This window comes from Poecile atricapillus, chromosome 22, assembly GCF_030490865.1.
Source record: "Poecile atricapillus isolate bPoeAtr1 chromosome 22, bPoeAtr1.hap1, whole genome shotgun sequence".
NCBI lineage: Eukaryota > Metazoa > Chordata > Aves > Passeriformes > Paridae > Poecile > Poecile atricapillus.
The window spans coordinates 7,838,746-7,863,980 of NC_081270.1; the positions used below are offsets into that span (position 1 = coordinate 7,838,746).

Here is a 25,235-nt window from a genome sequence, read left to right on the forward strand (position 1 = left end):
TTCTGGTTTAGATACAGTTTTGAATTATGTTTTAAATCTGCCCATGGAAACTCCATTCCAGGGGTTATTTTGTTGACTTTCTTACCCTACACAAACTCATATTTTCCCCACTTTGCCACATTTTTTTATTTAAAGTGAATGCACTGGAATTTAATAAGCACCCTTCTGTGAGGCTTAACATCTACCTGCCACATGATTATTACCCTTTTTTATAACCCTTGTCAAACTGTGCACCTGCTGAAATCATCTTCTGACAATACATTCTTGATCCTGCCGTGTCTCTATTGCCAGACACTGTTCCAACATTGATGTGCAGCTCCAAACTTCAGCTCTGAATATATTCAGGCTTTGCCTCTGGTGTGTTGTTACCCCAAGTTTTTGTCAATTTTCTGCTTTTCCACTTTTACCTCAGGTTTTACATCTATGTTAGGAAGCCCCTTATCCCCTTCTGACCTGCAGTCCACCTGGCTCAGGGAGAATTTGAGCCTTTTTTCCATCCATCCTGTCCTGTTCTATCCTGTCACTCTGCTCTTTCATCCCTAGAACTCCATGTTCTGCTGCTGCTTCTTCAGCTTGTGCTTTGAAAAACAAATCTAGTGTCATACACACATATATATATATAATCTAATATTCCCTGAGAAGGTCTTTACCTTCAGATCTTGTTATCCCTGAATATGTATCCAAGGGGATTGTTTTGGTTCTGTGCCCAGCCATGAGGGGATGGTCACTGCTCTCTTCAGACTGGCCCTGTGTATCTGCACAGGGAGTGATGCCAAGCACAACAATCCCATAACCATCACTGAACCAAACATTTAATTCATGTGGGTCTCTCACTTGTTGAGCCACACACAAACTTCCAGAGTTTGCCCACAGCAAAATAAGCATTACAGAAGGAGCTGTTACGTGGTGGAGTTGCCCTTCCTGCAGACACACACATAATTCTTGTCTTTATGCCTGAGCTGCTTTTTAAATTCTTACTTCTTACTTCTTTACTTATTAAGAGATTTTTTTCCCCTTTTACATGTCCTGAAATGGGGACTTAGTCCTTTAAACTGCAATTTTCCACTCAGTTGCTGATTCACATCACCTGAGACATCTCTAATTATCACCAGAACAACTCACAATTCTCTTCCAATTAGTCTTTACTCTTTTCAGCTGCAGTCTTACTGTGATCCCTGTAGTTCCTTTAATTCTCTGCAAAAATCACTAATTTTCTGCTTTCAACCCCAAAATGTACATTCTCTGCCTCTTCATGGCTTTCAAGACATCATTTTTGATCTCTTTATTCCTTACCAGCTTCCTAATAATTAGTTTTCCGTACTTTTCCCAGTGTCACTCTACACCATCTCCCAGCTGATCTCCCTTGCTGCCCCCTCACACCTACCCTTAAGGTTCTACTTATCTTTACCTTTCCAAACATTTCCCCCTTTCCAAGGGGTATCCCATTCCTCTATTTCCAAATTCAATAGCCCATTTTTATACCAGATCTAGCAGGTGAATGAAAATTCACGTAAATACACCAAAGTTTGTTTCATTCTGGAGCAAGTGTAGAATAGAAACAACCACTGGAGCCAGCAGGAGTTTGGAGCAGGAAAATGCCCTCCACAGGCTACTGCTCTCCTAGAAACATCCTAATTTGAACTAGATCTCGAGTGCTAACGAGGCAGGGGCTGTCATCACTGGAGGACCAGGGGCTGGAAGCTGTGATTCTTTTTCTACATCTCTTTTGGAATTACAGTAATGCCTTATTTTACCCAAAGCAGGCACATGAAGGGACAGCTCCACTAAGCAAAGAGCAGCTGATTATCACCAACTCAACACTGCATACAGGGACAGCTCTCCCAAAGTTACACATCCCCACAGTTAAGAGACCTGGCAATGAGAATTTCCTTAACTCTGAACCAGTGTTTCAGATGAAAACTGGTGAGCTGAACTCAGGGGCTGCTCCCCTCACCTGGGCAGGTAATAACTTGCTGCTGGACCTCCTAGATAGGATGGTTTTGTAGCCACAAAAGCTCATTTTTGGCTGCTGCATGTACCCTGCCTGCCTGCTCCCTTCATGGGAGTGATTCCCTGCACTCACACACGAGTGGGAAGTGGCCAGGACCAATGGATTATTCACTTCATGCCATGTGTAATGTCACACAGCATTCACATCAGGTGTTATTTCAGAACAGCTCACCCTGCCCAGCTGAAATGACCCATTTCCCTTCACAGGTGAGACCTGAATGTACCAGCTGCATCTGCCAAGATGATCTTTGCAGCTCCTTTCCAGGAGCTGTTCTCCAAAGCACTGAGATAAACCACTTGTACCAGGGCTCTGCTCCACACTCACTAATGCTTTGTACCCCGGGAGCTTAGTAAAACTCTGCCTTATGGTAACATCTGCCATTCATTTTTTGCAGGGGGCTGCAACAGGACAGCCAAGAGCTTCCCTGCTCTCTCCCCTCACTCAGTAACATCACTGGATGTGGTACACACACATACATGAGCATATATTAACAGTGAGAATGTTTTTTCTTTTTTTTCTTTTTTTTTTTAACAAAACATCAGAGAAATGTTTTATTGTTACTAAAAAAAAAAAAAAAAATTACCAAACAATGCTCTAGTGTTTTAGGCCATGGATTCTCTAGCTCAGATTCATGGGGTGGAACACATTAACAGGGAAAGTGTCTCATGGACATCTCCCCTCTGGCCACAACCAGGCACCTCATCCCTTCCCCGTGGTGATCAAATCACATCCTCAGGCAAATACAGCAATTGTTTACATGTAAAAGTAAGATTAGGAAAGCATTTAATGTATTTGTAGCCTTTCTTCCCTTTTTTTTTGTTTCTTTTCGTTGTTGTTTTTTTTGTTTTTTTTAAAAGAAGTGATTTAGCAGCTGGAAAGAAAAAGACAGCATCATGTGAGCAGTCAGTGCTGCAGACACTCCCAGCAAATTACTCATGGCCCATGGCCCACAGTTCACAAACCACATTTCAGGGCTTCCCCAGCTTTGCAGAGTCCTTGATGGCAGGTGCTTCTCCCAGTGAGTCAGCAGGTCATCTTTGGTGGCCGAGGTGACACGAGAGGGCCTTGCTGTCCTGAGCAGCAGCTGTGTTTGGAGCAGCACCGGGAGCGGCTCCTGCTGGAATCAGGGGAGTTGTGTTCCCGCTGTGCTGCACTCGCGGCCCCGGCTGCTCCCCGGCCGGCTCTCGGCTCACACAGCTGCGACCTCCGGAGCTGCCAGGGTCACAGGTCCCCAGATGATGCCACTGATCCAAGTCACAGGGACACAGCTGCCACACGGCTGGAGAAACCCAGAGCTGGGGTCGGGCACCGTCCGCCCTGAGGTCACGTCCCAGCCTCGGAACCGACTGCACCCACGCGGCCCCGCAGCCACCGGCTGCTCCTCCCGGGCCAGGGAAGTTTCTCGGCACAACAGCAACCCCTTTTTCTTTTTTTTAAACAACAATTGCTCTCACCCTTCATTTTTGGTAGTCACACATACAGACACACACTATATGTACACAATTTGGGCCCGAGGACCTACGGCATGCCAAGGAAGCCAGCACTGCTCAGGATGGTGCACACATTCAGCAGCTGTCAAAGGAGAAGTCGTTTTACTTTCTTTTAAACTTGCAATGTTTGTCTTTATTTTGTTCTTTATATTTTGAAAGTGAAAAGAAATAGTATTGAGTCAATTTCTTTTTTCCTTTTCTTTTCTTTTTTTTTTTTTTTTTTTTTTTTTTTTTTTTTTTTAAATATTTGTTCTATGTATTTACAAGCCTTAAAGTTGCTCTAAAGGTTCTCAAAGTATCACTAGTACTTTTTTCCCCGGGGTAGCACGGTTTTCAATGAGTTATTTTCGGAGCACTCTGGTCCGCAGCGGTTTTCTCAAATGCATTTTCCTTCCAATCCAAGGTTATGTATGGTTTGATTACTATTTTCTTTTTAAATTTCTGAAGCAAGCTGAGAGGCAGGCAGAAAAATCTGATGACAATAAAAAAAAAAATTGATCTTGTCCTCATCTAGCTCACCCAACCCCCTTCAAAGTTTTGTCTATTTATCATGCTTTGAAACAAAACTGGGGTGTGTATGAAGGGGAGGGAAATTTATTTCTCTGCTTTTGTTCTATTATACAATTTGTTTACAGAAACTGCAAATTTAAAAATTACACTGGCATTTGCAGTCCTTAAAATAATAAATTAAAAGTTTTCAACTTGTTTTTGCTAAACAGATTTGTTTTGCTGTGTGTTTTCCTAAGTATGAGTCCTTGTTTAAAAAGAAAAGAAAAAGATTAAAACAGAAAATATTTTCTATAAATAATACATGTATTTTGGTTTAGTGCTCCCGCCCTCAGGTTTGAAGTTTACTTTTGTGGGTTTGTTTTCAAGTACCTTTTTGCCTCCATGATCACCTCGGTGTTTATCGGGTTTTACCTCTCCCCTTCGTGCGTGTGTGGGGCAAGGGGGGTCTGCGAGAGAGAATTGGCCTTGCTGCACTGTGATTGGCGAAGACGTGAAACTTTTTAAAAAAATACTTAAATTGTTTCTTTTTTGTTTGTTTGTTTTAAATCTGTATTTTAAGTTTTAATTATCCTCTGACTCCTCTTCGGCCTCCCGTAGCCACGTGAAGAACGCCGTGACGGATTTTAGCGCTACTCCTTTCCCGTTCTGCTCCGCCGGGTCCTTGCTGCTTTCCCACTTGTAGAAGGCATCCTCCGAAATGACCTCCTCGTCATACAGGCAATCAAAAAACATCCGCAACAAATCTGCAGGATGGAATAACGGGAGGAACATCTGTCAGCTGTGGCTGTGGACAGAGACGGGCTGCAGGTAAGGGGATTACAAAGGGCTCTTACTCAGTTACTGCTGCCTGCCTGCTCACACTCAGGTGAGGGGGAGAACTGACCCCTCTGACACTGTCAGAGGAGAGGGAAAGCTGGGAAAGCAGCTGTGGGAATACATTATCTGGAGATTAGCTGGCAAGCAGGACCCACAGCAGCCCATCTCCTCTGGACCACACGTCTGGATTCCCTCCAGCCGTGGATTTTTGTGGCTCATCAGGAGAGATAATGCCCAGCTAATGCCATAATGGGCACTAAGGATGATGGTGTTGGATGTTTTGAGGCAGTCTTTTTTGAGTCTCAGATTCTGAGCTGCAGATTCCCAGGGAATCCCTGTTTCTTTGGCCACTCCCTTGTCTCTTGTCCCGAAATGTTTTCTGTAGCATCTCTGGGACAAAACTCATCACTTGACCAACTCATTTTATTCCCTCCAATCCCACAGACATCTGTGGAGTAGCAATGCAGTAACAAGCCCCATGTTCTCACATGCCCAGGTACTGCAAACTCAACAGATTTTTACTGCTCTTTTTTGCTCTCTTTTTATCAACAGAGGTGAGTCCCTCCTCCTGTGTGGCTGCTCACAGGAGTAACCAAAAGAAGAGCTGGCCTTTGGCCAAGCATTTGGGAACCTGAGCTGCTCTAAAAAGCTGGGATCTGGACAAGCTGAGCCCACCCACACCAGCTCCTCTCATCTGCTGCCTCCAAAGGTAAGGAAAAACACATCCTCCTCCAGTCTCCCACAGAACACCTATTCCCTTATGTGGGCTCAAATTCCCAGCACAGAGGCAACACTTACTAGGAGGTTGATCAAGTTTTACTATTGATGCTTGTAGTGCATAAAGTGCTTGTAGTTCCTTCTCTGTGTCTGAGTCCAAGTACTTGAGTAAGATGGGCACTCTCTGCTTGATAACAGCAGTGTCCACTCGGAAGCTGGAAGAGTCCGCTGAGAGGAAGAGGAGAAAGCAGGGTCAACTTGGCACATGGCAACAGGGACAGGTCTTTGACTGCCTTTATTATTTGCAAATACTGATTATCACTTTATTATTATATACTATATTACTTTATTATATGCAAACAGCAATCGCACAACCTTACTCTGCAGTGCAAATCGTGTCTCCACAGGCAACTGTTTAGATGATTAGAAGGTTTTTAGAAAATTCTTTTTTTACTAAAAATACCAGGGCAGAAACAGAATCATAAGTTGCACATGATATAGAAATAGTGAATATATAAAAAATACGCATTAGAAGCCCATCAACCAAAAGGATAAATTATTCAGCAGCTTTCAAGTAGATCATGCAACCCAATTAAGTGATATTTTGAAAACAAAAGAAAAAAACTCACTTAGAGGCAAGGTCAAAACTTAAACCAGAGGACGATTTTCCTTACACAACAGAAAACCCTTAAACATTGGAAATGAAGTCCTGTGTCATGTCTCTGTTAACACTAGGTGGCACAAGCAAGGTTCTGTTCCCAGAGAGAGGAAGGAGCTGGGCTGTCCCTCTCCTCCCTCACATGGTGGCATCCAGCCCATTCTCTCCCCCAAATCACAGCTCAGAGCACAGCCAGACCCTTTACAAGCACCACTTTTTGCTGTGCCAGATGCCAACAATAAAGTCAAAGAAAACTAAGTGAACAGAGCAGATGTTTCTGGATGCAGTGCTTTACTCAACCCTCCCCTGAGGCTCACGTGTCTGACTTGGGAGCCCTCCCTTTCCTGTATTTCCAGCTGAACAGTCAGGCAATCCACATAAATCATCTTTCCAAAATTTAAACTTTGGGTATAAAACTCTTACAAGCCTGAGCCCCAGACTGGCTTCTTCACACAGCCCACACTGGGCTGCCCATGCAAAGGCAGGAGTGGAAATGTTAATTGCCTTAATGATGATCTCAGTCATTTCCACCTTCGTTAAGGAAATCAACAAACAGCCTGGCATTACCCAGCGCTGTCTGAAGCTCCTCCTCACACAAGGCCACTGGGACACAGCAGGGTCACCTCAGGAACATCATACCCCGCAAAGAGCCTGGCTGTCACATGGGGAAGGGACACCCTGCTCTCAGGCACAATCCTGAATGATGGAAAAGCCTTAGTGTGTGATAAAACACAGCCTTGGGCAGTGAAATGTGATAGAAACCTGAAAAAACACCAAATAATTCTTCGCAGGTTTGGTTTGTGTGGTGTTTACACTGCAAGTTACTCACCTATAATGGCTGCTTTACAAACTGCTGTCATTAAAGCTCTAAGGAATGTAGGTGAACTCATCTGGGTTTCATCTAGATTAGCCTGGAATCAAGAGTAAATGGACCAGTTAAAAACACAGTGCTGCAGGACTGCAAAACTCCAGCTCTGCATCTGGCAACAAGTCCAGGCTCAGCTGATGCTTCAGCACAAACCCAGCTCACCCCTGCAACACTCGGCTTCCCCACTCACTCCTTCCAACTCCCTCAGGGATGTCAACAGGCAACAAACGCCAGTTCTCATGGGATCCACGTGCCACTCAAGGCCTCCCACAAGGAGCTGTTTGTCTGCAGAACCAAACCAACCATGCTGGGCTCCCAAAATGCCCTTACACACTTTCAAAGAGTTTTAGGCTTTTCCAACAAACTTTACGGTGTGTTCCTTGGGTGGAGATTGTTTGCTTTGTAAAAGAAATTCAGGGAATGGCCGTGGAACCAGTCCAAGGCTCCAAAGGGCCTGTGGGTGATCCCAGATTTTCAGTGCTGCTTTCATTCCCCTCTCAACTCCTATAACAGCAGTGGAAAAATGACATTTCTAACACATTGCTCTGCCACAGAAATAACTGAACTGAAGCTGACCAAGATTTAGTGTAAGCACAGATGTAAATGCATAGGTTGGGTATAATTTCAGACACTAAACATCTGAGTTAAAGAAGGCAGCCAGAGACTGAGAGCAGAGTGGGTTGACAGGCCTTTTGCTCTTTTTTTTTCTTTATTTTTATTTTCTCTTCCAGTGCCTGGCCCAGTGCGCTGGGAAAAGGTGCTCTCAGTGACTGCCCAAGATGTTTTTACAGGGGGAAATTTGGAGAAGTTACGCTAGAAAAAAGTAGTGAGAAGCTTCTCTTCCCTAATTTCTGAAGAAATGATGTAGCAGTGTACTTTAAAATGTATTATCCTGCAGAAGCAGGACATTCAGTGTCTGAAAGACTACACAGAAAGGTTACACAATTAATACACAATTAATATGGCTAAAGTCTTCCTTCCTGAAGCTGACTCTTAAATACTGATTATGTTTTAGATTTTAATTCTTTGCACAGACCAAATCCTCACAGTGTCCCATACCCTGAGATATTCAGACCAGAACATATTTACAAAAGCAGTTAAACAATCTGCAGGGAGGGTGAAAATCTCTCTGTACCTCTACCCAATCAAAGATTTGTTCATCATTCGCTTTGTCCTCAACAATGAGTTTTTCCAGCTGCTTGTTCAGCTCTTCTGCAGAGAGTTCCTTCTCTGAAAGTGCTTCTGAGGAACTGGAACAGTCAGACTCTGTGAACTCCAACTTCTGCAACATGTGATGATGAGAATTAGTGAAATGTACTTTCCTGGACTGACTTACACCAGACTGAAGCAGGAAACTACATTTAATTCTGCTTCCTGGCATCTTTCAGCTGCTCAGTTATTGTTACAATATAAACTTTCCCTGTTCCAAAGCATTTTACAAACACATGGGAACTCCATTATCCAGCAAAGACAATGAGACAGCTCCAGCCCTGCACAGCAGAGCACAAAATCAAGTGTGTGCTGCCTGCTGGAGCTACAGGGGCTGGAATGCAACAACCACAGCTGGCATTGGCTCAAAGGAGTTGCAACCAATGCCCCAATTCCTTGGAAACTGTGACAGAAGAAAGGCAGTCCCCTCAGCAAGGCCCAGGCCATGGTAATCATTTAATTTCCTGCAGCACTTCCAAAGTGCCAGAACAGGGAAGTGGATCACTTGAAGCTCCAAAGGAAGACAGTGACTGCCTGAGGAGCAGCACCTGCAAGAGGTGAAGTGCCTCCATCAGTCCTGGCTCCCTCCAGGATCATAATCCAAGGTGGGATGAGTTAATAACTACTAGCATTAATTGTGGCCCTTCTGCAAATTGTCTGTCCCTGCTCCAAAACTCATTATTGAATGTTTTTCCCAGCTGGAGAAACAGGTCTCCTGCATGGTGACTGGAGAGATGTGTCTGGGAGCAGTGGGGACAGGCTTGTCCTCCCTGTGCTTCAAAAGGTGGTGCTGAAATCATCTACCCCAGCTTGGAGACACTTCACCCCATATTCCAACTGCACGTAAGAATGGGATGGGAGAGGATGAACAAACAGGATGATCAAGCTGAACTCACCTGTTCCATGAGAAAGGTGTGTACATCCTCCCCTTCAGGCAAGTAGTCCTTCCAACTGAGGCCAGACTCCCTCCATAAGGCTCCCACTTTCTTATGGCTCTGAAACACAAGCAGCGTCAATTTTAAGATCTGAGGGACAGCCCAGGAACTCCCAGGGGCCGGAATGGTGCAGCTGTGTCAGGAGGAATAAAGGACAGTTCAGCCACCCAACAAACACCTGGCAATGAGTGAGAACATCTGGAGCCCCCGTGCAAGAGGAACCACGTGTGCAATGCCCCCGAATGCACACCTTGGCAGGTGGGCAGCGCCTGGTGACGGGGAATGGGCAAGGCAGAAGTGACACGGGGGGTTCACAACGACCTCTGAGGTTACCCAGGAGCAGTGACACGTGAACAGGGCACTTTCCCACGGCCTGACACGGAGCTGCCATGGCTGACTCAGATCCTTCTCCTGACTTACTCCATGACTCACACTCTCTTGCCTTGACAGCAAGGCTCTGGCAAACTGCTCCTTTGAGAAAATTCCTCATTTACACAGCTGTTTTCTGTGCAGAGACCAAGCCTCAAATTCAGGCACATAATCCCAAATCCTCTCTACAATTCCTAGAGTTTATGCAAACCTTGAGAGCAGTGCCTTTGAGCACAGACAATTCAGCCTTTTGCAGCCTCTAATGTCACACTGACCTTTGAGCCTCCTGCCTCAGCGAACACTGCTCTACACATACAGTTCTGACAAGATTAAAAATGCTGAGCACAACCAGCTCTTTTCACCCAAACGCTTTGCCAAGGTTTCACCTTACAGCACCTGCCCACAGGAGATCACTGAGTAGCCTAAGCCAAGCTAATAAACACAGCCTGATTTTAACTTTACAAAGATTACAATTTTCAGTTTACAGTACAGGTTATTCAGAGCCTGTGCATAGTTCCTGCTCTGATCCATCAAGATCTGGATTCGATGGCTGATGTTACACTGAAATACCCGAGTCCAAGTCTTGGCCCAGACAAGATCTAATCAGAAAGCTGTGGCAGAAACAGAGACCCAAGGCTGTGCTTCCACACCCAGAGCACAGCAGCTTTTCTTTCACAGAATAGTTTTAAAAAAAATGGAAGTTGACTGTCCAAACAAGCACAAGACTAAAATAAATAAATAAAAAGTCACTCTTTGCACTGTTGGACTGAAATGCTCCTGGAACATTCAACCTTACTTGAATGCATGCTTGAAAAAAAAAAAAAAAAAAAAAAGGCAAGTGAGGGATTTTACAGGGTTGGAAATAGACACTATTCAAAGTGCAGGATTTAGCTGGATCAAAAAAAAAGAAAAAAAAAAAAAAAAGACAAAAATGGAGACGAGTTATAGGGAAACCACCAAACTGGTTGGATACGCAGCTGTGAGGTGTGAAAGAGAGCTCTCGGAGTCATGGGGTGAGGAGGTGTCACTACCCCAGGGCTGGGTGAACCTCCAGAGTCGGCAGGTTTAGTTTGGATAAGCACACAGCAGTCTGAGGCCATCGGAAGCTTATCCGAACCCTGAGAACCTCTCCGCTCTGCAAGAACAGTTCTCTCGCAAGATTCCCGGCACTTGCTGCTTCTGCTCAGCCCAGAAATCCCTTGAGCATGTCCCTCCTGCAGGATTTCAGCACTCTTAGCTTCTGGGAGAAGCCAGGTGCAAAGGTACCTGCAAAAGGGAAAAGTGATGAGAAAAAAAAAAGTTAACTCAACTTTTTGGAACCTCGTAAGGCTTGGTTGGAAACTGGGGGTGCGAGGCAGCTTTCCTAAGTTATCTGGACTGGCTGGCCCGTCCCTAAATGTCCTCATGTGGGAATGGTGTAGGTTTCATGCATGAACACAAGTGCTGCATCCACTCCTCCCTCCGCAACACAGGAGCACTGGGCACTCACCATTTGTTTGCATAGAAGGTGCAAGATTTCAGCAAGCAAGATGCCAGCTCTTCCCACAGGAAGCAAGGGTTTGCTAAATTCTCTAGAATGAAAGAAAAACAGGTGTTTTTCCTTTATAGTTCATATTTGGAATGCAAATCCAGGGGTAGTAATCAAACTGTGGCAGGATATCACCTTAAACTTCTGCTAGGGAGGAAGGATTTTTGCTGCTGATAAAACATTTAGTGATGCAGTGACCTTGTCACAACAGGGCTAATTAGAAAGACTTGAATTCTACATCAAAAAATATGTTATATTTAATGTCAAATCCACTCATTTTTGTGAGATGCTGCATTTGGGTAGAGGGAAAAGATTGTTACTTTCTTAATATACTGGTAATAGAAATAGGAACTGTTCAACTTTATCAATTTAAATAACCACATCAACTTTATCAACATAATCCCCAAATATGTGAGGACAGAGAAAATACAGGAATTCTGGTCCAGGAAATGGTTTGTGGTCTTGCAGACAAGGTTTTGTGCTGTTTAAGGCAGTGCCCAGGTGGTAGAGACATGGAATCCCATAGTTTGGGCAGGGACACCTTCCACTGTCTCAGGTTGCTCCAAGCCCCATCCAACCTGGCCTTGGACACTTGCAGGGATCCAGGGGCAGCCACAGCTGCTCTGGGCACCCTTTGATAGGGCCCCCCCACCACCCTCACAGGGGGAAGATTATTCCAAATATCACACCTAACCCAGCCCTCCTTCACTTTCCCCTCTGAGCCACACAGCCTCTCCCTCTGTGACACTTCCCAGAGCCTCTGTGCTCCCCAGTGACCCCACCCTGCAGCACTGGGGCAGTTTTAAGCTCACTTATGGGTAAAAGCCCTGGTTTTACCCTTTCTCCAAGGGTGAAAGCACCAAGCTCCCTTCCCAGCAGAGCTCTCAGGCCAGTGCAGCCCCCAAGGATGTGCAACCAGCTTTCCATCAGCTCCTGTGGGGAGCTGAGCCTCCAGCACTGCTCATCCTTCACACACTGATGGGAACCATGCTGAGAAAACACTACAGCCACAACTGGGAAAGCATCACTTACTGTGTAAGTTCTCTCATAGAGATTCCTCCTTCTTTTAACATGGGGGTCACCAGCTCAGCCAGGTACAACCAGATATGGGGTATATCTATGGCCATGTCATCCGCCATCTCCAGGGTCTCAGAAAAACTTGAGGAGGAAAAAACATCAGGTATTAAATCAAGTTTAATTGGAGACATTTACTTCAAAGAAATCTGCACTTTAAAAAGTTTTGTAACATAAAAGAGTAGTGAGGCTCTGTGGATGCATAGGAGCACAGGCTGCAGAGCTCCCAGGTACTGATGTTGTGTGAGGGATTCTGCCTGCCTCCTCTTCCAGTTCCATTCAGGGATTTGCAAAAGGCAAACAGGGAGAAATGCAGCGCAGAACATTTAAACAGACACCTACAGATCAACTCCAAAATAAAAGCTGATATAAATATTAACATATTTATGTTCACTAAAGCATCTGAAACACTTTAAAATATATTACAATAATATTCCTTATAAATACAGCCAGATCATGCATTCCTTCCAAAGGAATGTGTGGAGAGGGCAGGATACCAAAACAAGGTGGGAGATCATTTCTCTGTGGCACAGAATCCATTTGCAAGAAACACTGAGGGAAAGAATCCGTGGATTCTCCATGCACAATACCAACCCCTTGAAGAAATCCTGCTTGCTCAGCTTTCCCAGCTGCACCAGCTGATGTAACAACTGGCCCATGAGGTCCCTGGTTATCTGACTGCGCTCCAGCGTCGACTCCACGCCCACGCGCACGAACACGGCCAGCAGGTTCTGGGCACTCAGCTCCTCCACACACTGCATGGCCTCCTGTCAATGACACACATCAGTCACCCCTCCACTGAAAAGCAGAAAAAACAAGAGTGTTTCCTACTGTAACACTGGGGATTTCTGGTGAAATAGGTATTTAGTGAGGATGCCAGGCAAAGAGCTGAATTAGGCTGTGGAATCTCATTGCATAATAATAACAAAAACAATAGTAATAGCAATAATGGAATTTATACCACTCAGGTAACAATTTTTAAAATACACAATTACATCCCAGGGCTGCTTGGTGAAATTTTTTGGCAGGAATTTTCTTCTGGATGCCACCAAAATACCCATTACTGCATCAAAAATCAAGTCAAGTCAAAAACAGGTATCAGGTCAGATTTGTTATGGGTCACACCTGGCACAAATGCCTGTGTTACAAACCCACAGCCCACCAAGAAGCAGAAAATAGCTGGGGACCACTTGGAGGAAGATTTCCCCTTTCCAAAGATCCCACTTTCTGACTTAAGCATTTTGCAACCTAAACAAAGAAAACACTCAGAGACATCGAGAGCAGCTCTCAAAGTCCCACATCCAAAACCTCCACTGCCATCACAAGGACCTTCCAGTGATCTGGCTCCAGCCCACAGATCTCAGTGGCCTTCCTGACCACAGGCACCTGCTCTGTGACCAGTTATGCTTTGAGTTACCAAGAGCTGGCAGCTCAGATGTGTTTCCTCAGGCCCTGTATGGCTTTTTCCTGCAGGTCAGGGGCCCATTGGTCCCGGCCTGTGTGCTCAGGTTGGAGCTCATCAGACAGATCCTGCTGTCCTGGGACACACACAGGGAGCCCTGCTGTCAGCAGTGTGAGTTCTGAGGACCAAACACCTGCCAAGAGCCATTCCTCTGCTCTACACAGCAGGAACTCGCTCATGGTGCCTGCAGGAACACCAGGTTAAGCACTTTGCTGCACCTGAAAAGCACCAACAATTCCCTAGTACCGAGTAATTCCTGATGCAAACAAGCTGCCTTGATCCATGGACTTTTAACCAGCCCTGCCCTGTCTAATTTCCAGTCAGTCCTGTCTAATTTCCATTTCCAGTCAGCCACAGAAATACAGAGCTGAAGTGGCCCCTTCATCGCAGGCACCCGGGGGAGCCCATCATGAGCAGGAAAAGGAGCAGAGACTCCTTGGCTCAGCAGCCTCTGGGTCCCAGGCCAGCTCACTGCCAATCAGAGCGAGGGTTTTCCTCTCCAAACCAAGTATTTAATAATTTATCCCAATAACTACATGTGAACTCTAAACAATCCATCATGAGAATATTCCTCTTTCCAATTAATTATTGAAAGTCCAATGAAATGGAAGCAGCAACTCTGCTTTCAGGGTGCCAAACCAGCAACTCCCAAGTGCTGCCATTTCAAACTTGGCAGGTTTTAAAATTTATTTCAGTGAAAGATCAAATGAAGCAGCTTTGCAGCCAATGTAATACTTTTTGCAAACTCCCTGGATGAGCTAAAAAACCCATTTACAAGGGAAACAAAATTTCAACCTTTTAACTAGGAAGTGATGACAGCTGCTCAGTAATTTCCAATGTTTATTAAAAATCCTCTGGAGTGGTTTGTTCAATATTTAATATTGCTTTATCTGCCTCCAGATCAGAACAACACATGCCTTGATAACTAAATGAAAACCTCTGTTTATTTTCCCACTAGCTTTTCTGCTTCCAAAATTGCTGGTATTATGGAGCTGCTCAGTGATTCATGACAGATACACATCCTTCTTGCTACTTAAGACACACACAGGCTAGGCTGTTTTTCCTATTGCCAGCAGGGCAGAAAACATGCTTGGGAGACAACTGTCCTGAAAGTGCTCATGGAGCTGCTGCTGCTGCTGCCTGGATTCTGCCTGCCCCAATGCCTCTGCTGCCTCTGCGTGGGCTGGGTGCTCACAGAGACTCATCCTGGAGAGAAATCACTGCAGCCCCTTAGAGCTGTCTGTTCAGTGACGTTTTCATCTTGCTTACCTTAAAATCATTAATATGCAAGAACTCATCAATGATAGATTTGCATTTTCTCTCTATTTCCTCTTCTGAAAGTGAAGGCTTTTCTTGCACTGGAGCTGGGGGAGCTTCTGGCTTGGCTGGTGGAAATACAACAACAGAAGATGTTTGGAAAAAGAAAATAAGCATTTTAGAGATGATGTTCTGAGAACAGAAGTCACTAGGGCAGGTGTGTCCCCTGTCCCATCCTCAGGCACAGGGCAGTTCTTTGATAACCTGGGACAGGTGGAAGGTCCCTGCCCACAGCAGGGGGCTGGAACTAGATGAGATTTAAGGTTCCTTCCAACTCAAACCATTCTGGGATTCTTTCCTGGCTACTTTTCCCTCATATGAACTCCTAGTATTTCTGTAACTTGATCTTGCAGGATCACAGCAGGCAGTGACACAGGTCAACACCTTCAAAGCTCTGCACCATTTTAAATAATTAAATGGGAGCTGTTGCAGCAAAGTTTAAATATGCTGACTGTGATGGGCAGCAGCCCAAGGCAATCTCCCAATCACATCCCAAAACCTGGTGTCCATGGATTGTCTACAACATCCCGAAGCTTCAGGGTAAGCCTGTGCTGTGGCAGTTGAGCTGTTTCCCTCTCTGCAGCAGATTCCAGATGATCCCCAGGGAAGGAGTGGAACACTGTCCTTACTGTAAAGGTTCTGTCCACTGGGAACATCACCCAAGTGTCCCCATTTTCCCACTAACAGACCAGCCCAGGCTGGCAGGAGGGAATGTGATGGACAATGTTACGGGGTGATGTTGTGCTGCCACCTGCAACCTTTCACCTTTGCTGGCTCCTAGAGAGGAGCTGGTGAGACAGACGAGGCCCAGCCCCACTCAGCTGTGTGTCCCAGCTCTGGGAGGCACATCCCAGCTGCAGCAGCCTGACATTCACTGCCCCTGCTCACTGCTCCTGACAGATTCTCCCTTGTGCCTTTCCACACATTCAGCAAGACTCCCCGAGCACAGAGGAGCTGTTACCGGATTCCTTGGCTTTGTTCCTCTCAGTCTCGGTGCTGTTCCTGTCCATCTCCATGCCTCCTGTCAGCTGCTTCACCGTCTCCAGCATCTCCCTGCGCTGCTCCTCCTGGGCCTGGTTGTCCAGCAGCAGCTCCTTGCTGCTGCTGCCCCGGAGGAAGGTGTTGGGCCGGGACAGGGAGGGTGGCAGAGGTTTGTCGTTCTTCTCCCTGCCCGTGCTCCCGCGACTACCGAACAAAAACACGCACAGAGGTTAGAGAAGGTGCTCAAGGGCTTCACTGAGGAAAAAAACACCCCCCAAGCCCCACAGGATTGTTGATTCAGTTTCTTACAGCTGTTCCTACAACCAAAATCAGCTCAAATTTCAGGGATGCACAAACAAAAATACCCAGAGTGGACAGGCACAGAAACATAGAAAGGCAATGCTCTACAGCACCCATTTTATACATCAAATTGTGAATTTTATAACACAAAGACTCTGTTTCACTTTGAAATGGTGTGAGAGCTTTAGATCAGATGTAACAAAGAAATTCCTCCCTGTGAGGGTGGGGAGGGCTGGCACAGGGTGCCCAGAGCAGCTGTGGCTGCCCCTGGATCCCTGGAAGTGTCCAAGGCCAGGCTGGACGGGGCTGGGAGCAACCTGAGATAGTGGAAAATGTCCCTGACTATGGCAGGGGTGGGAATGGCTGATCTTTAGTGAAGGCTCCCAGCAACAGGTGACAACAATCTGTCCTATTAATTATTGTGTTAATGAGTTAGATGGGCAAAATGATGGCAAAATGGAATAATTTCCAGGTAAGCCCAAGTTTTACTTGAAATAGGAGGGAAGACATTAGAGGCACAGCCCAGGAAAACACTTCAGCAGCTTGTGTGCACTGGAAGGAAGATCCAGTGACATTTTAAATGAACTGTACATTTATAAACCATGTCTAGAGTTAATAAATTATTGAGGGTTAATACATGTTTCATGCTCCAAGCTGGAGTGGTTGCAGCCCTGAAGGAATTGGAGTGAGAGAGAGGCTCTGCAGCTTTTTGTTGGATGTGGGTGCACAGGCAGGTCACACTTGCTGGGAAGGGTCAGAAATGGTTTTATGCTGCATTTCTGCCAGGTTTTAGGTGTGTTTTCCTGGATAAATAAACCTACTGACCTGGCTGAATTCACAGCCATTAAATCCAACCTATTTATTATTACATTTTATCTGAAGAGTTTTTAATCTGTTAGACACAACTACCCTTGGCTGAAGGGTGAAGTGGAAACTAAAACATTCATCAAAATATTTTTAAAATTAATTCCACCTCCGTCCCCTATGATATTATAAAATAAGGCATGTTTGAAGCTAACTCAGAGAGGGTAAAGGACCCAGCCATTCCTGGAAAAGCAAGGAATTCTCTTCTTTCCAAGTGCTGGTGCCAGAGCAGGAGGTCAGAGCACAGCAGTGAAGAGGAAGGAGCGGCACTCACCTCGTTAAGGCCCTGCGAGATTCCAGCTCTGAAGAGGCAGATACTGGGGACACTGGAGGCTGCAGGGCAGAAAATCTGTTCAGACTTGTGGCACTTGGTCGCAAGGAGTCTGGAGATGGTGGAGACAACACAGAGCAGAGTGACAAGGTCAGGAGCTGCTGATACCTCAGCATCACCAAGCAGTTCAGCTGGAGCTGATTCAGAGCCATGGGGACAAGGGAAAAGGCTGCTCCTGCCCCACTTGAACCCTTCTCGTCAGGAGGTCACACACAGAGGGGAGGACAGGACCCGAGGGGAGCCCCCACTGGGGGCTGCAGCTCCTCCTGAGGGGCAGCTCTGTTCTCTGCCCTGAGGGAAGGGCTGGAGCTGTGCCAGGGGGTTTAGGATGGAGATCAGGAAAGGCTCTTCCCCCAGAGGTGCTGGCACTGCCCAGGCTCCCCAGGGAATGGGCACGGCCCCGAGGCTGCCAGAGCTCCAGCAGGGTTTGGACAGGGTGGCATTGCTGGGGTGTCTGTGCAGGGCCAGGGGCTGGACTCTGATCCCTGTGGGTCCCTTCCAGCTCAGGACATTCCCTGGTTCCATGAACCCCAACCCAGCCTGCTCTTTGTCAGCAGAGCCGAGAGTGAGGGACCATCCTGACTTACCCATCTCGCTTGCCTTGGCTCCACCACTGCTGCCCTTCCCCCAGCTGCCCAACTGGGCTTTAGGCACGAGCTGAATCTTCTCATCTATTGTGGGCTGTAAAACACACCAGGATGTACAATTACAAGGGCAAATTGTACAGCTTAATAATAAATGGGAGATTTTTTTGGCAATAATCCCAGTCTTGTGAACACCAAAATACATTTTACATATTTTTGGAGGACACAAACAACAAAGGACATCACAAAGAGCCTCTTCCAAATGTCAGTGAGAGACATTCAGAGAGAGCAACAGCTTCTTTTTATTGGGAATCCTGAAGCTCAGGAAGGTGGAAAAGCTCAGTATATCCATATTTGAAAGATGTTCAGTTTGTTTGTGATGTGTGTACCAGTTTCACTGTCCATCAACTCTCCAGCCATGGCTTTGGGGGGGATCTGCAGGACACCAAACAATCTAGAGGGCAAAGGATGACAACAGGTTGCAGAACTTGGAGGGAAGAAGTGGTGTCTGGCAAGAAGAGAACATTGATTTTACAATGCTCAGTGAGAGAATTTATTGACAAGGAGGTTGTGACCTCGCAGATCTCGGGGGATCTCCTCTCTCCTCCCAAAGCAGCTGCTATGGAACCAGCTGCATTTGTATGGAACAGAGGAGAAGGGCTTTTCCCAGGTGAGCTGTAAGCCCAGGCAGGAGGAACCTCTCCTGCTAAATGAAGTTTTGGAGACTGTTTTATGACTTTCAGAAGGAACAAACTGATTGGATCTGCAAAAGGGCTGCAGTCTGTCCAGGTCCTGCTTTACAGCTCTCCAAGAATCCAGGCACTGAGTGTAAAAATTGAGGGCAAGCGACATTAAGTGGGACAAGGGAATATTTAGGAGTCAATGATTTCTACAAAGGCCTGACTTTTCCTTGGCAAGAAAACCCAGAGCTGTTCTGAAGTTTGACAAAGGAGAAATCTCCAACTTTCCCAACCTGCAGCCTGGAATACTGTCCCAAATCCAGCAGTCTAATGGTGAAATAACAGGAAGATGTGCATCATGAACATGAGAGTTTATCACATATTGGGGGATGCAACCATGCCACCAAGCTGAGAAACCTCTAAAAGCAGACACAGCTCTCCCCATTCTGCTGGAGCCTTCTAAGCCTGGAGTGCTGCTGTTTGTGACACATCAAAGCAGAGGTGGCCTCCCTGTTTTGCTGAGGAGCAGCATCAGAATAGGGTCTCAAGAACTCGAGGCAGCCAAGGATTTCTAGCAGGTGTTTGAGACCCATGGAACATGGGTGCTGTGCACATCACACAATAGCCTGGCTCACATTTTCATCACTGAACAAAATGCAGATTTTCTGGATTACTGAAAGGACACTGTGAAAGAAACTCTGCACATTCCCTTCCCTCAGGACAAAACAGGAACATCCAGAAGATAATGCAGCTTGATTTACACACAGTGTTAACTCTGAGGATTTAAAATGTCCCAGCCCCAAGTTTTGACCTGTACACAGCATCCTGGTCCTTCCTGGACTAACAGATGTTTTATTGCCCTGAAGGAGGCTTGTGCTGGCACCTACCTTGGTGATTTTAAGGAACTTGGTGGGGTCCAGCACTCTGCTGTTCTTTGCCCCCTGCACAGTGTTCCAGCCGCCTTCATCGACCCGTGGGACACCTGAGGATGACAAACAGAGCCACCCTCAGCTCATCCTGCTGCTCTTCATCTGCTGTCCTTCACACTGACATGGCACAACCAGCCTGCCTGCCTGTGCTGCACAGAACAGCCTGAGCAGTAACAGCTCTCACTCCTTTCAAGGGCTGATGGTGGAAGGGATGGCTCCTGGCTGGATTTCTTTGCATTCCTGTGGGTGCTGCACACCCACAAGCTCACACAAGGAGCAGGTGAGATGCCTTCCCTGACCAGAGCCTCACTCACTCCTCACTCACCACAACTCCTGGAGCACTTGGCTGCTCTGACACGGCTTCCTCATCTTCTCCTGGTGTCACTTTTAGGATAATTAAAGTCTACATGTATTTTCTTTACATCCTGTTTTCAAAGCACTTTCATTTGACAGTCCTCAGTATTAAGGAATCCCCAAAATTACTTTCTCCTTGCCCTGCTTGGTCCCAATCTTCATTTTCCCAGTCACTCCAAATTCATCTTTAGGTAGTGCCCTGAGGGCCAGGAGCAGTTTAAGGTGATGCCAAGACACTCCCTCATGCAGAGTCAGCACCTCATGACTTTAACAACTAAAGACAACACGGTTACTGCTGAAATGAGATGTTTTTCTCTTGAAATGAGACTCTGCAGTGCATTAGAATTGATGGCAAATCTGACTCCCAAGTAATAACTTGTTAAAACAGGTTTTTGGCAGTCTGTCACAAAATCAAACATGGTTTGCATTAATGCAAATCTTCAGCACTGTTGGCCTGTGGTTGGTTATTTTCACCCATGAGATTTGCCTCTGAAAATCCCCACAGCCAATCCATGGCAGATCTGTTCCTTTTCCAGCCTCAATTCCAGCCTCAGGCCCCAATTCCCTTTGCCCATTACACTTAGGAAAAAACCCCACAGATTTTTTCCTTTTATGTGGGATTCCCTCTAAGGCCACTGGATGTGAAATGAGTGAAAGGAGCAGCCAACTTGGCTTTTACTTTACCTGGTCTCCTCTTGTCTTTGGTCATGAGTTGTTGCACCTTCCTCTGTTCTTCCTGCTCTTCAATCTTGGCTTCTTTATGGATCTGCTCGATGGTCTTGGGGCCCTGGTCTGCTCTCCGTGACACCCAGTTGCACTGGGGAGGAAGCAAAAAACCCACACACGTGCTCAGGGAAACTTCCAGGGGAGCATCAAACACCAGGAAATTTGATCACTGGGAATGAGGCCTCATGCTCCCAGCCTTGTCATGCCTTTGAGGGGCTGGAGAAAGCCCTGTGGAGCTGGGACACGTTATGGACGTGGTTATCCCAGCACCAGAGAGCAGTGCACTGAGACTGCAGCAAAGACTTGATTGAGTTCAGGACACGTTAACGCCCAGCCTGCACATTCCCAGCTTCTCCTTCAAGGTTCAGAGGAAAGAGAAGAGCTGCTGTAACTCTCTCTTTATGATTGATACTCTTTGTGGGAGCCTTTCCTCCAAGCTCGAGGGAAAAAATGAAATCTTGAAAATAAAAAAAGCAAGCAAGATTTTAAGTGGAAAGAGTGCTTTGCACACCAGGAGTGGTGATGCTGGACACAGGAGTCCTTAAGAGAGGAGCAGCTGTCACTCCAGAAACACTTTCCTCACTTGATGTGTCTTTTCAGCCATGCAGTGCCCAGACCCTTCCAGCCCTGCAATGACCACACTGTCCCTTGCTGCAGCCTCATTACAGCTCTGGGGGTAATTATTTACCTGCAGCCAGAGCGGTGCCTTCAGCCTCCACACAACCACACCAGCTCCCTTGGGGGCTGAAATGAGGGTGCTGGGAAGGTTTGTCCCACCCATGGTCACCCTGGGACCCCCTGCACTGCATGTCTGCTGACCACAGCACCAGGACAACACGGAGACATTTCCTGGCTGTGAGCAGCCAGACTTTGGGGAGAAGGGGAACAGATCTCCCCCCAACATGGCACTTGAGCTGTGAATCCCTGCTCCTGCAGGAGAGCTTATCCAGCCTGGATATGGAAGGGAACAGACTGGCATGAGAGCTGGGTGTGTTCACCTGGAGGAGAGGAGGCCCCAGGGAGACCTTGGAGTCCCTCCCAGGGCCTAAAGGGTCTCCAGGAGAGCTGGAGAGGGACTGGGGACAAGGGGGAATGGATTTCCACTGCTGGAGGGCAGGGTCAGATGGGAAATTCTCTCCTAGGAGGGTGGGCAGGCCCTGGCACAGGGTTCCCAGAGCAGCTGTGGCTGCCCCATCCCTGGAGGTGCCCAAGGCCAGGTTGGACAGGGCTTGGGGAAACCTGGGACAGTGGAAGGTGTCCCTGCCCATGGCAGGGGGTGGAACAAGATGATCCTTAAGGTTCCTTCCAACCCAGACCAGTCTGAGCTTCCATGACTTCATGCTTTTACTCACTGGAGCTAGGACCTACCAGCCTTAGGTCTATTACATCCTGAAGCATGAACCGAATCCTTGAGGAGGTTTTCCTCTCTTTCACAATCTTCTCCATCTGATTGAAATACTGGTCCATGCGGGGCTAGACAAGAAGAACATCATCAGCACAGTGTGGAGAAAATGAAAACTCTCCCTCGAGGGGCACCCCGTGGGTCCTGCATTCCAGGATTTCTGTGCCAGAAACATCCAGGACACAGGGCAGCTCCCCAGAGAGGTGAGCTGGGTCTTGTACACTCCTCCAGGATGGATTTGAGGTGCACAGGGCAGCATGTGCAAGAGACTCTGCTTGTTTCAAGCAAGAGTTTCAGAGCAGTTTACTACTGTGTTTCCCACTCTCTTCACTAAAAACCAGCTAAACCCTTGTCCTTGTAGTTAAACAAACAAGAAAAAGATCCATTAAAATTTGTGTCTGGCCTTGCTTTGGAAAGTTCCAGCTCCAGGGAGCAAATGTTTCCAAAGTTAGGGATGATGGGGAAATATTTCCAATGGACTTTGTTCAAAAGTTTTAATTAAACTATGACTAACAGTTCAGCTTCAATAAAAACACATAATAAAACATCTACCCCATTAAGGAGGATTCTCTCAGTCTTGGCAGAAATAACCAATCCCAAAGACAGGACAGAGGCATCTGGAGTTGCTCCCTTGCTCCATGCCCTGCCATGCCCCAGCTCAAGGGTGCAGAACCAGAAGAGCATCAAAATGTTGGCTTTTACAGTGCTCAAAAAGACCAAAAAGCATCCTGGCCTCGTCCAGCCTGACCTCAGCTTGGAAATCAGAGCTGCTTTTCTTCCCAAAGCACATGGAGAAACTGAGTGCTGCGCTGGTGCCGCGCTCACAGCACGGCGTGTTTACCCTGGGACTGCTGATAAACCACATTGTTCTGGTCATGCTCACAGAACAGGCTGGGAAATTCCCTCCCCTCAAGGCTCAGGATTGATCCACCGTGATCCCCGAGCTCCAGGAGTGCAGAGGGAGCTCCCTGCCTGCGGCAGCTGAGCACAATCAGCTCCGTTTGTTCCCAGAGCCGAGCCCTGCCGATTCCTGGCAAAACCCTCCAGATTTTCATCCCAAGACTGGTTTCTGTGAAGGAGCAGCAGACTGTCTGTGCCAAGAGAAGCTCTTGGAGCGTGCAATGCTCCTTGCTGGAATGTATTTGCTGGAAAATGGGGAGCAGGATGCAGGAGTGCTGCGGTTGCAGAGGAGCTGACACATCCCAGCACAACTGGAGACAAGGATAACACAAAACACAGGCACCCAGCTCAGGTCAGGGCTTGGATCAGTTAATGAGGGTGTTCAAGGTTTACCTTGAACAACACATTTCATGGTGGCTTTTGTAGGTAACATAAACCTTCAACTGGAAATATTAATGTTTTGGGAACTACAAAGGAAGAGGAACATTCAACTTGGAAAAAGTAAATGTTGAGCATTTCTGGGCTGTGTGTTTGGATAAAATCTTTGGAAATAACAACTGGAGAACACTGTTGAAAATGAAACAGAGCGGGGAGCGAGGCCAGGTCATGACGAAACATCCACAGAGGAGTGGATGATTTCCTCATGCCATATGGAAATTCCTGAAGAAAAAACAAATCTTCAAATAAAAACACTCCACACCCATTTTTCCAGCCCTGCCCAGAGAGCCTCATCCCTCTCTCCCTTTCCTACCCCACCTTTGCCTTCTCAAAGTCCAGGTCCTTGCCAATGGTCGTGAGCAGGCGGCAAAGGCACTCGAGGGACTCCTCGTCGTGGTTTTTCAGCAGCTTCACCACGCAGTCGTGCATGATCGCCTCTGTCAGCATCTTCAGCTTGAAAAGCTCGCCGATGAATTTTATATTCCCGATGGATCTCCGCCGGGCTTTGTCCTTGGCCTCTTCCAGCTCATCGTGGAGCCGTGTCTTCTCCTCTGGCTGCAAGACAGGAAAACAGCTCTGCTAAAGCATTTTCCCAGTGTACAGAACTCTTCGAAAAATCCAGTTTTATGTTCATAGACACTGTTTACTCTTTTTCTCCTAAAGCCCAAAAAGATGCTGGGATAAACCCACTGCCAAGGCAAATACTTTTTATTATCCTCAGGCACAGTGACAGAATGAAAGTCTCAACTCCAAAATCTCCTCAAATTAACTGCTGTATCAAAAGGAAATAATTTTCTGAGGGAGCTCTGAGAACTTATGGAGAAAAACACCACTTACAGTGGTTGCAGCTTCGAGTTCTTTCTGCTTCTTTTCAAAGACATCATCGTCAGCCTTGTCCTTTTCAAATTCCTTCTGGCAGCGATTTAACAGCAACTTACGGAAATTTACTGTGCTCCCAGGTTTGTCTGCCATGGGCACTTTCAGCTGGAGAGAGAAGGAAGGAAAACATCAGCAGAAATAGGGATGAACTCCACAGAGGAAGGGTCATTCATAACAATCTATTTTGCTCTTCATGTTCAACTGCAGGGCTCTGCAAGGCTGTGAAAGTAAAGCCTCACATCTGGATTTCCAGGGGAGTTTTACATTACAGATGTAAAGTCACACTCCAAACTTGGCTGACATCACCTCCGCCTGGGGATGAATTACGTTTCCATCCATAGGATCCCTAAAAATAGCTCTTGTTTAAAGACACTCCTGTTCTGTGCTGAAGGCTTAAGCCATATTCCTTCACTGCATGTCATGAAGAACCTGGGGAAGATGGGGCTCTTTTGTCCCAGATTCACCATCTGAGTGATCTGTGCAAAGCCTGGCTCATCTTGGGCTCCCCTGGAACTGACAGACACAGAAGGGTGGGGAGGCCCTGGCACAGGGTGCCCAGAGCAGCTGTGGCTGCCCCACCCCAGAAGTGTCCAAGGCCAGGCTGGACGAGGCTTGGAGCAGCCTGAGACTGTGGAAGGTGTCTCTGCCCATGGCAGGGGCTGGAATGGGAAGAGCTTTACGTTCCCTTTCCCACCTACACTATTCCACATCTCTGTGATTCCATGAACCTCCCAAATACAGCTTATCTTGTGACCAGGTGGAGCAAGGAGTCCTCAACTCCCAACAAATGCTCCAGCAAATCCCTCTGCCTCAGGCATGGCCAACAAACCAATGCTCCACATGAATTATCCTCTCTTACACTCAGGAGCTCACACATAGCTCTGCTCTCTGCAGTTGGTGTCA

General features: G+C 46.8%; 1 protein-coding gene across 10 annotated transcripts in view; it reads right to left on the reverse strand.

The window, feature by feature from the left end:
- Positions 1-2,840: 2,840 nt before the first annotated feature.
- Positions 2,841-25,235, reverse strand: part of EIF4G3 (eukaryotic translation initiation factor 4 gamma 3) — a 112,813-nt gene continuing 90,418 nt past the window's right edge. For 9 of the 10 annotated variants that reach the window (XM_058855405.1, XM_058855398.1, XM_058855400.1 and 6 more), the window contains 17 exons: positions 24,291-24,437; positions 23,772-24,008; positions 22,082-22,186; positions 20,672-20,804; positions 19,592-19,686; positions 18,028-18,121; positions 17,384-17,492; positions 15,926-16,149; positions 14,917-15,032; positions 12,780-12,952; positions 12,144-12,269; positions 11,073-11,154; positions 9,176-9,274; positions 8,206-8,352; positions 7,032-7,113; positions 5,626-5,772; positions 2,841-4,754 (listed from right to left, as the gene is read on the reverse strand). In XM_058855405.1, the coding sequence (XP_058711388.1) occupies positions 4,573-4,754; positions 5,626-5,772; positions 7,032-7,113; positions 8,206-8,352; positions 9,176-9,274; positions 11,073-11,154; positions 12,144-12,269; positions 12,780-12,952; positions 14,917-15,032; positions 15,926-16,149; positions 17,384-17,492; positions 18,028-18,121; positions 19,592-19,686; positions 20,672-20,804; positions 22,082-22,186; positions 23,772-24,008; positions 24,291-24,437 (2,298 nt within the window). In that variant the 3' untranslated portion in view covers positions 2,841-4,572. Of the gene's footprint in view, positions 4,755-5,625; positions 5,773-7,031; positions 7,114-8,205; positions 8,353-9,175; positions 9,275-10,700; positions 10,850-11,072; positions 11,155-12,143; positions 12,270-12,779; positions 12,953-14,916; positions 15,033-15,925; positions 16,150-17,383; positions 17,493-18,027; positions 18,122-19,591; positions 19,687-20,671; positions 20,805-22,081; positions 22,187-23,771; positions 24,009-24,290; positions 24,438-25,235 lie in introns of those variants that run through there. The other variant, XR_009279361.1, reaches the window with a different exon arrangement.